At 35.8% G+C, this 10,749-nt stretch overlaps 2 protein-coding genes across 2 annotated transcripts; one reads left to right on the top strand and one right to left on the bottom strand.

The window, feature by feature from the left end:
- Positions 1–819: 819 nt before the first annotated feature.
- On the top strand, positions 820–6,053 carry LOC140758608 (uncharacterized). The gene is made up of 7 exons (XM_073094833.1): positions 820–1,154; positions 1,708–1,791; positions 2,162–2,302; positions 3,263–3,328; positions 4,210–4,377; positions 4,732–5,058; positions 5,654–6,053. The coding sequence occupies exons 1-7, from the start codon at positions 852–854 to the stop codon at positions 5,753–5,755; spliced, it is 1,191 nt and encodes a 396-aa protein (XP_072950934.1). The 5' UTR covers positions 820–851; the 3' UTR covers positions 5,756–6,053.
- A 1,090-nt stretch (positions 6,054–7,143) lies between these two features.
- LOC140759666 (uncharacterized) lies at positions 7,144–10,720 on the bottom strand. The gene is made up of 4 exons (XM_073096288.1): positions 10,473–10,720; positions 8,950–9,171; positions 8,035–8,147; positions 7,144–7,769 (listed from the first exon to the last, which is right to left on the bottom strand). The coding sequence occupies exons 1-4, from the start codon at positions 10,674–10,676 to the stop codon at positions 7,400–7,402; spliced, it is 909 nt and encodes a 302-aa protein (XP_072952389.1). The 5' UTR covers positions 10,677–10,720; the 3' UTR covers positions 7,144–7,399.
- Between the last annotated feature and the right edge of the window lie 29 nt (positions 10,721–10,749).

Raw genomic sequence — 10,749 nt, forward strand, 5'->3', positions numbered from 1 at the left:
TAATAATATGAAGCACCTTGCTTTTTCTCGTACATAGAAAGGAAGAAAGGGGTCAGCAAGCGTGTGCTCCCCAATTTTACCAAAAGTAAACATGTCTATTTCATTGAGTCTCTCTTCGAAACAGTGCCAAGATCATTATACCTTTTGTGCGGGTTGAAATATATTCGATAAGGAATTTAGCTAACTTAGGACCGTTATAGTTATGGCCACCATTCACTTGGACTTCGGTTGCCGATTACCTTATCATCAGGTCACTAGTTTCCTTGACCTTCTGACTCTCCCCTTCATTCGATTTGGTCTCTTGGTTGGTCTAGTTCTTCTATGAGGAAAAAGTTTGCTCTTTCTTCTAAGTCTACTTAGATATAAAGTTGTAAATGGTTGAATAAAATTTTCAATATATCTAAAATGATATTAATAAAATTTTAAATGGTAAGGATATAATAAAAAATATACATATATTTTTATTTAACCTCTAACATAATCGAGTATAATGAAAAATATAATATTTACATTCAAGTCAAAATTATTTGAGAATTTAGTCCATAAGTTAAAAATATACTAGACCTTTCTAAAATGAGCCAAACCATAAACCACAAGGTTAACCCAAATATATTTCAAAGCATTACATATGAAATGTGTGCGCTGATGCTACAAGCCAAATTAGCTCTTATTTGCAAGTAGTTTAATTGTTTGACCCATAATTGCTAATATGTTTCTGAATGGGAATTATCTTGCAAATCAACCTGACATGGAGTATGTAACCACATATCTTTTTTATTTATTTATTTATTTAAATCCCCCTAGAAAGTGCACATTTTCTACGAGGAGCAAGGAAAGCAGTGTGTGTGGAGATGTCGTGCCGTCTTCCTCTCCGTCTCCTCCGACGCCTCACCTCGTCCTCCCAATTTCCATCTCCTCCTCTGCTCCTCCCCACTCGTAAATTTAGTCCCACATCTCGTAATAGTCTCTCAACTCTTCTCCCATCTCCCACACTCCATAGCAACAGCGAACTTCCTCTTCCTCTCCCCCACCTGAACAAGAAGCCAAAGAAAGCGGAAAGCTTCTGCACTCGAGCGGCGGAGATAGATGAGGCTTCCACCTCTCTCTTCTCTCCCTACCTCTCCGTTCGCGTCCGGTGCCGCAAACGAGATGCTGTGAGTGCCACTAGTGGTAGATTTGCTATAGCTTGAGTGAGATGAATCCGTGTTTGGGTTCAGGAAATATAAAGTACGCGTTTTCCATTGAAGTCGGTAGCTTGTGGTAATGTGGAGGGTGTCGATCAGTTGAAGAATTTGATTTGTTAGGATTCATGCTTCTTACTAGCTAATTTAACACGGCATGTTACCTAATGCATTTGATTCTAGAGGCAACTCCATCATTGGTTTTAGTAGCACGCCGACAGTATAGAGGTTATCTATTTAATGTTAGTTGTGTAAATTGCATTCGCACCTTACAGAATCTTTATATGATCTTGCACATGTGTCTCAAAACTTTTTGCCATCTGATTCCGTGCTTACCTATTAAGTCATTAATACATACTTCACTCGACATGCAGAACCACTAGAGAGCAGGAAAGATTCACTTTTATGATGATTTGGAAATTTTACATGCCATTCTTCAACTCTGCCAAAACATTTTGTGCTTATTCGATAAAAGATGAAGAAGGCTTATCAATATTTATACACCCAACACAATTGTATTGTGCAGGATACGCTCTCTGAAGCTCTTTTGTGTTTTGGTGCTACTTCTGTTAGTATGGATGACTTGAGTGATTCTAGAGACCTTGATGAAGTAAGTACAAAATCTCCCTACCGATTGTCTTTAGAGTTGTAAATGTAGTGGTTTGTTCATGCTTATTCGCATGCAAATGTCTTAATGTGGAATGATCCATGCAGCCCTTTACCCTCGTCTTTAGTTTAACTTTGGAAGAAGTTAACCTTGAGAATACCCAGATCTGTGGTTAATTTGAATTATGATATCTTGGACATATTAGGTTTTCAATGAATAAGCCTAATAGGCTGGGTCGTGTTATCTATAAGACCTGTTTGCAATCTCTTCTAGCATGTGTTGAGCTATTCTAAATAAATGGTTATTCTCAGTATATTATGTTGCTTCAATTATTTGTGAGGCTTTTGAATTTCCTATATTCTGCTTTATGCAGATCTGCATAACCTCAATATTTGCAGATGGACAAGATGTGGCAACATGTGTTTCAAAGGCTGCAAATTCCATTGGTTTGAACTACATACCAGATTATGAAGTCTCCGTTGGCAAGCAATGTGATTGGTTGGCAAATGTGCAGGTGAATCTACTATGATGCTTAAATTTTTTCTTCCCCCGTTCTTTTTGGGCATCTTTACTTCAAGTCAGTACAACCTTTTCATTATTATTTGTAGTTTGTGGTACTATATTTTGCTTTAATTTTTGCTACACAGTTGTTTTTTACCTTACTTTTCTTTTAATGTTTTATGGAAGTAATTATAGTAAATCACGAAAAAGGACAATTTAACCTTCAGTTAAATGTTCCATCATATCACTTTATACATCCCTTTATCATATCAACTGGTAGTCTGCAGTTCTATGAAGACTATTACCTCTCTACCCCTCTACCAAGAGGCTTCTAGTTACCAATTAATATAATGAAAGCGAAACCTTGCATAATGGTTTAGCATGAGACTGCAGATGCTATTTAACTAGTCGTGCATGATAACTTGTTCTTGTCTTTGGCTAGTCTCTTAGTGTCACATGGTAGTCCTTTTCGCTTATTTTCTTTTACAAGGTATTGTAGAAGGGTGTAGCTATTTTGACAAGCTTGTGTGTGATATGATGGATTTTCAGGCAATGTTACTGCAAGAAGATGCTTACAATTTTGTAGCAATGTACTACTGTACATCAAACTTCAATTATTTCTCTACTGCTTACTGAAAGAAACTGCAATCTGCAATGATTTATGATTCTGTGTTTGAATTAACTCCAACAGTCCCTTAATGACTCTTATGATCACTCAATTTCATCCTAAATAGTTTCTGATCCAATTTAGGATATATGGAATGTAGCTAATGTGACAATATTTTTAGATACTAATGTAGATATGTAAACTAGTGGATGCTGCACTAGTGCTTATCACATTGTAAGCTCTCCCTGACTGGTGTTTTATAATGTCATGTCCTGTTTGTTACATTTTGTTTCTTATTTAATTTATAAATATTTTATCATTATTGATATGAGAAAGGGGCATCACATCTCATTGTCTCTATCACAGGAAACATTTCATCCTACTGAGGTTGTTGGTGGTCTCTGGATTGTTCCTAAATGGAGGAATCCCCCAGTATGTTTTCACACAGATCTGATATTATTTCTTTTAAGTGGATATTTCATGAATGGTTATTCCCTCTATTCTGTTGGTCAAGATTCAAGAACAGATTGTAGAACTGATATTAGTGCAACTTTGCATTTTGCTTTGAGATTCAATCTAAGAGCCAGATAAAAAATTAGAATACTAATTAATACATATTATTATTGATTCCTCAACCAAAAGCATACCCAACTATAAACTCTACTGCTATATGTGATAACATTTTATACATGAGTGTGATGAAAGTTAACATGATTGTACAAAATAATATTCCACATATAAGTATATAACAACTTACATGTTTGTTAGGCTTCATTTGAGGCAGCCAATTTTATCCTGCTTTGATGAAGTTTTGAATTGTGGATCCTGGCTTATTAAGAACTTTTGATGCCAATTTACTAGTTTCATCTTGAATTGAAGTAAAAACTATGTCCTGACAAACTAAACAGCTAACCATCAACTGGTCTGAATCTATTGTCAACATGCTAAGCGTCTGATCCTCTGATCTCCAAACATGAATACATGAATTGTATTCTTAACAAATAAGCTTTCATGATATGCAATTATGCATTAATTGTGTAAAGTGTGGTACCTAAATAGATGTTGTAAATTATTTAAACAAATGAATCAGTGCTTGACCTATCAGACCATATATTGCATATGCCATGACTTCGAAGAATATTAGCTAAACTCAAAACCATTTCATGCCAATTTAGTGATGGCAGGAAATTGGTGCTGCGTTTGAGTTTGGAGTGGTGCTAATTGATTGATTGAAGCATCTTAGGAAAAGTAGAATTGAGTCATATTATGTGGAATAATTTGATTGATCTTTCCTTTTTTGTGTTACCTCCCAGGATTTGCAAGCAACAAATATTATCCTCAACCCAGGATTGGCTTTTGGGACTGGGGAGCATCCTACAACTAAGTTGTGCTTGCTGTTGCTACATGGGATCATAAAAGGTGGAGAATACTTCTTGGACTATGGGACAGGTTCGGGAGTTTTAGCAATTGCAGCAGTGAAGGTTTTTCTTAGTCTTTTCATTTCTCTCTATGTTTATTTAGTAAGACTAAACCAAATATTCATAGTCAGCCTTGGGAAACTTTTTGTTAGTATCCTTTTTATTTGCTTTTTCTTATTTTAGAGCAACGACCACCAAATATTGTTTTCTATTCATTTTTTACGTCAACTGCACTGCAATAACAAGTATGAAGCAACTTGGACTTGTTTCATATACAAGAAACTCCCAAATTTTATCTCTACAATGTCATTTCGAGTTCTTACACATTCTTATAATCGCATAGCTTTGGTATATTCCACAGGCTAGAATATCTTGTTCAGTAATCACTGCATTCTCATGTTGTTTTCTTAAGTGCAGATGGGAGCTGCATTGTCTGTTGGGATAGACATAGACCCCCAGGCAGTCACCTCTGCACGTGAAAATGTTTCCCTGAATGGTATTGATTCCAGCAAAATGCCTATTTACTTGGTTTCGAGCAAAGACTGTTCCACATCCGATGCTAGCACCCAAGAGAAGTTGGAGAATCAAATCTTGCATAACCCTGAGTTGGATTCTGCAAAGAGGAAATTTGACATTGTCATAGCAAATATACTTTTGAATCCTTTAATGGAATTGGCTGAAGATATTATTGCTTACGGGAAGCCTGATGCCATAGTTGGTCTTTCAGGAATTTTAAGTGAGCAGGTATTCCATTGAAATCATCTTTGAAAGATTGCCGTATTGTTGATATGCTTTTTGGGTAAAATAATCATCTCCAATTGTTGCTTCTACTCTATTGATAATTATATGCTAGGTGTAAATATTTGGACAATCAACAGAACCACTAGGCAATTATGGTGTTCTCTAAGAGATGGATATGCTAGTTGTTGCAAATTTTTTTCCAAGCTTAGTGTTTATCAAGATTGCATATCTTTGATGTAAATAATAGAAAAAAGGGCTAATATGACCTTCTTTAGGTTGTATGTCCGTTTTTGCAAGATTTAATGTAGATAACTCTTGACCAATATCTAGCATGTAGGTTGTCATGGCAATTTTCTCACTAGCCTCTTTTTTTGCCTGCTGAGAATTTGACACTAATTTTAGAGGTTTGGCATGAGGTTAATACTCGGCCATAATCGTTCTATCTGTCTATCTATTTAGAGAGGTTTGGGGTATTCATTGGATGGTTATGATGGTCTTTCTCGTCATGTTCCTCAAAAGAACACTTATCAAGTTATCATATATATCTTTGCTCTTTCATTTGATGCACTCAGTATTCTTGTTATCTCTCTTGGTGCAGGTAGTACAAATCAAAGAAATTTACTCTCAGTACTTGCATAGTATTACAGTTTCTGAAATGGAAGGCTGGGCCTGCCTTTGTGGAACCAAAAAGAGAAACTGATGCTGTGTTCCATCAAAGCAGATCAGGAGTGTCATCTGAGCTCAGAAAGAACAAAGGATATAGCAGCAATATTGTCATTTTGACCGAAATGAGGTTTACTGTAAACAAAATTCTATGCCATTTTGCTGCCTAACCAAATTGTACTCGTCGAGGTAGGTCAGTTGACTTGCAGAAAAGTCTATCGGCTTTATCACAAGATAAAGAGTTGATGTAAGAATCTGCAATTCTTTGGAGCATTTCCTATATTTCTTAGTCAAATGGTTACAAAGACCTATTTTCGTGTCTCCTTTATTCTTATTTTGATTGGATCTTACGTGATTATTTTATTTCACTCAGTAAACTTAGCAGTGCATGTGTGACAAAATAAGAAACCTACTAGCCTTTTGCTTGAGATATATCAAAATAAGAAGAAAATTTTGTTTTGTATACGGATCTCAATGGGCTGTTCATAAATAGAACATGAAAGCCACAACCCAAACCTTAGAAAAGCCATCATTTCAGATATGCAACTACAATTTGATCCTCGCCGTTATCTGGTGGAAAAGTCTTGAGGTCTTGATGGGAAGAGAAAGAAATGCAAAGAGTTGCAAAGAAAAAGAGAGTATTTATATGCGCATCTAGGTTGGTTAGTGGACTTCCAAAGGACCAACCAGAAGCACTGGCTTCAGAGAATCCTACATTCCAAAGGGAAACACTGTTCACCTGCAGCACCTCCAGATGCCAAATTCCTCACCAGCCAAGTGGAAAATACTGTTCATACGTGACTCTTAATATGTAGGAGAAAAAATATTAGTGACAGACTAATAATTAAACTTAGACTATACAAGAGTTAAATGCTTAAGTTAAAAGTATACAAAAATTTTATATAATTGAACCAAATCACGAAAGAGTTAAGTGGGTAAGTTAAGGAATGGATTAATGCTGATACCCCTAATTTTTTTTAAAAAGTAATGAAAAGTGTATTTGAGATATTAAAAACAAAATGGAATAATAAGTATCTATCTGGTAGGATTCAAATGATATAAAAAGCAAAATATATACTGTGTTTTATAACAATTCCTTAAAATTTAATATTGTAAAGTTCAGAGTCCATGACATGTATAAATTATTTTTCTCATGGCATGCATACATATTCATTTATTGTTAATTATATGTCCAGATTGTATACCTTTTTCCATAATTTAGTCACAATTTCTGGGAAATATTAGAGCAGATGGTTGTTCTTCACATCCATCTGTTCCAGGTCGACGATTTGAAATTTCAACACAGATTAAATTTAAATGTTATAGTCGAAGAGTAATGAGTGATTAGAATCTAGTAAAAAGCAAATGCGCAAGAGAACTGAAAGCAAACAGAGGATTTGTCTCATCTTGAAGGCGCAAGAGAACTTGGGGCAAACATTTCTGATCAATTATTATCTTAACTGGATATTGATGACTTACATTTGATATAGGCACTGTAAACAGTACATTTCTCCCTGTTGTGCTCACTCCAAGGAGAGCAAGTCTGGAGTTGCAGGAGAAACTCTGTCAATGCCCTATACTTATTTGTTCTCATAGATACAAACATGGACACTACCATGTCAAGAACTACCTTTTATTTCTCATCTTTGCTGACATAAAATTATGAACTCTGCTGAGGACATCAAAGTGAGGATGATGGTTTAACTGATGCAGACCCTTTCTGATAGGTGTAGACACCGATCCCCCGCTTCCTTCCCAAGTGACCAGCATCAACATACTGAACCAGGAGAGGGCAAGGACAGTATTTGCTATCTCCAAAACCGTTATGGAGCACTCTAAGTATTGAAAGGCAGACATCCAACCCGATGAAGTCTGCGAGCTCCAATGGACCCATTGGATGATTGGTGCCCAGCTTCATCCCTGCATCAATGTCCTCTTTGGTTGCCACACCGGTGTACAGAGTGTAGAACGCTTCGTTGATCATTGGCATTAGAATCCGGTTCACGATGAAACCAGGGTAATCTTCGGAGCATATAACAGTCTTTCCAAGCCTGCATTACCAGAAACTGTTAGACAGTTCATAAGTACAACAAAAGTGAAATTAAAGTACTTTCATTGGCATGCAACCTATGATATAATTCTCGAGTCTCAAGTATGACATAGTGCATGCAAAGGGTTTGGTTACTTAAAAAAAAACAGATTTAAGCATGATATTGGAGATCTTCATTTAACTTTAACAAAAAATTACAGAAGGCTGTACAACTATTCATTAACCTGGCATCATCAAGTCCTGGCAGTAAGAGTCAAGATCTTTACCTTTCTGACAATGATTTTATTGTCTTAAAGACCTCGTCAGATGTATCCGCTCCTCTTACAATCTCGATCAATTTCATGATAGGAGGGGGGTTCATAAAATGCATGCCTATCACCTGAAATATGAAACATTCTTCATTAACCATTTTTTCAATTATAAAGGCTGTCCTTATGCAGCCTGTTTTGGATTTGTACATCTAAAGTATAACAAGCTGGACATATGCAGCAAAAACAAAATTGTAGTTCACTTTGAAATTTAAAGTGCTGCTCAACAGAGAAGTAAATCTATTAGTTAGTCTACCCTACCATTTTATTCTGTCGATCCAGATTCTTAAATGAGATCCATAAATGTTCAGGGCAGACATAGAACAAGATTAGGAAAAAAAGAATAGAAAATAAATCAGGCTCTAGACAACTTAGGACAGCAGGTTAGAAGTGGTAAATAAATTTGATTACAAATTAAAAATTAATTTCCTATTTGTACATTAACTATGTATAGATCAAGCTTGCGAAACTATGGTAGTGATAACAAAACAATGAAACGAATAGCCTGGAAAATATGAAGCAAACATATGGCTACAAGATATAGATGGAACACAATATGAATATGGTACAATGATGAAAAATCTTTGAAAACATGTACACATCAGGGACTTGGAGGATTAAAAAATAAAATATCAGACATGTAATAAAATGAAATTTACTATCCAATGTAGCACTGCATGTGCTTACCGAAACTTTTGTTATAATTCTAGAAGTGTTTAACATTATCATCACTAGACTAGCGGTTCAAGTTTCTTACTACTTTTAAATCATGGTCCGTAGATAAAACAAGTATAAGATAAGCACTTATAAGACCTACAAATAAAATTCACTATCAGACAAAACATAGTAGGGAAACCATGATGTAATGACAACCTGGGATGGACGTCTAGTTGCAGAAGCAAGTCGAGTTATAGGGATTGAACTAGTATTAGATGCCAAAATTGTGGAAGATTTTGAGATCTTATCAAGCTCTGAAAACAATTTCTTCTTTATATCTTCGGATTCTAGAATAGCTTCAATTATAACATCTGCAGTCTGAAGATCTTGTAAATTTGAGGTGCATTTCAGGCGGTTCACAGAACCACTACCAACAACCTGCAAAACCAATAATAAAGCAAGACGAGGAATGAATATTGGCAAATTTATGGCATATAAGTGGCAGAATATTTGATGAAACTAGTAAATAGAGTTCCTGACATTCTCAGTATGTGGAGTCTCTTATAACTAGCATACCTGAGTCTCAAAAGACTTACCTTATTTCCTTACCCAAAGATTTTGGAAGGAACCAGTGGATAAATAAAAAGAAATCTTCTACAAGTTGTTAAACACTGAATCCATAAACATGAGTCTCAAAAGCATTTTCAAACTTCTCTACTTTCTCTTTTGCTTGGGCATGAATGGATCAGTTACAGTCTTTTTGGTAGTTTTGGGCCTTTGGCAATAGCAGCACAAGTTTTAAAGCCACACCAAAAAAGTTTCAGTAAAAAGAGAATATAAGAAAAATAATAGCATATATGTGAGCCCAATTGTACGACAACTGGGACTGTCGGCCACTTTAATCGCAGTGGTCATCATCATATGCACAGTATTACTTCCCAAAAGAAGTAAATGCAACACAATTTCTCCTGAGATTCTTTGTGCTGTACTATGTTATAGTACAGCGATGATTTCCATACTAACTTATTAGTTGTTGTTTATCCTTGTAATCTTTTCTTAGTTATAAGAGTGCCAACTTCTACTAATTTATTCTTATATTTATTTTTTACATAAAAATGGATAATCAAAAAGATAAATAAAATATGACTAATTTACTTTTATAATTTAGAAAAATGATCAATACTTTCGATTCATATAATTGATACTTCGATTAATTTTATTTAGTATTATTATTAAAAATAAGAAAGTAATAGTTATTATTGAATCATTAAATCAATTGCTCGTAGATCGAAAACTCTTTTTAGCAATACTTATAATACCATATACATATATATATTTATATATATAGAGAGAGAGAGAGAGTTAAGATTGTTTAGAAGAGAGAGGAATCTGGGAAATTAGGTTTCAAACAATTAGCAATCCTTCTATGATGTAGGATAAGTTCATCTGCTCAAGTTGACTAATTTAGAAGAAACTGGTTAACAGCCTAGAAATCTTTAGTATAAGCAAGAAAAAAAGAAGAAGAATATAATCCAATTATAAATTCTTCTCTAGAAATAACCCAAATAAAAGGTCATAGCCATGCGAGGAGGATCACAAATTAATCTCTTGCCCTATCATATTTATGGGAAAGTTTACACCTTGATCCATCAAAAGCTTCTCATTTCGACACCCTAGCCCATCTAATAAGCAAGAACAAGGGCGAATAGAAGGTGGAAAGGAAGACATAGGAGCCGTACCTCGGAGAGGTGGCCTTTGGAGACGAGGCGGCGGATGGCGGCGGCGATGGACGTGGCGGCCCGGGCGAGGGCGGCGGGGTCGGAGTCGTGGAGGTAGACGTGGAATCCGGCGACGGCGGCCAGCTGGGCGATGCCGGATCCCATCTGCCCCGCTCCCACCACTCCGATGGTAGTCATAGCCATCTCCCTCGCCTCCGCTGCCATGATTATTTCTTTTTCTCCTTTTTTATTACCTTTCCTTATGACGAATTAATTTTGGCACGAAATTCGACGTTGA

Source organism: Typha angustifolia, chromosome 4 (assembly GCF_048772165.1).
Source record: "Typha angustifolia cultivar Huaian chromosome 4, ASM4877216v1, whole genome shotgun sequence".
NCBI classification, from domain to species: Eukaryota; Viridiplantae; Streptophyta; class Magnoliopsida; order Poales; family Typhaceae; genus Typha; species Typha angustifolia.

What these genes read in the sequence shown, in the direction of transcription:
- LOC140758608 (XM_073094833.1), top strand. Translation starts at nt 852, where the DNA reads ATGTCGTGCCGTCTTCCTCTCCGTCTCCTCCGACGCCTCACCTCGTCC. An exon ending in GGTGCCGCAAACGAGATGCT is followed by an intron (nt 1,155 to 1,707) that starts GTGAGTGCCACT and finishes TGTATTGTGCAG; the next exon opens with GATACGCTCTCTGAAGCTCT. An exon ending in ATTGGTTGGCAAATGTGCAG is followed by an intron (nt 2,303 to 3,262) that starts GTGAATCTACTA and finishes TCTCTATCACAG; the next exon opens with GAAACATTTCATCCTACTGA.
- LOC140759666 (XM_073096288.1), bottom strand. Translation starts at nt 10,676, where the DNA reads ATGGCAGCGGAGGCGAGGGAGATGGCTATGACTACCATCGGAGTGGTG. An exon ending in CAACTAGACGTCCATCCCAG is followed by an intron (nt 8,148 to 8,949) that starts GTTGTCATTACA and finishes TTCATATTTCAG; the next exon opens with GTGATAGGCATGCATTTTAT. An exon ending in ATAAAATCATTGTCAGAAAG is followed by an intron (nt 7,770 to 8,034) that starts GTAAAGATCTTG and finishes CTGGTAATGCAG; the next exon opens with GCTTGGAAAGACTGTTATAT.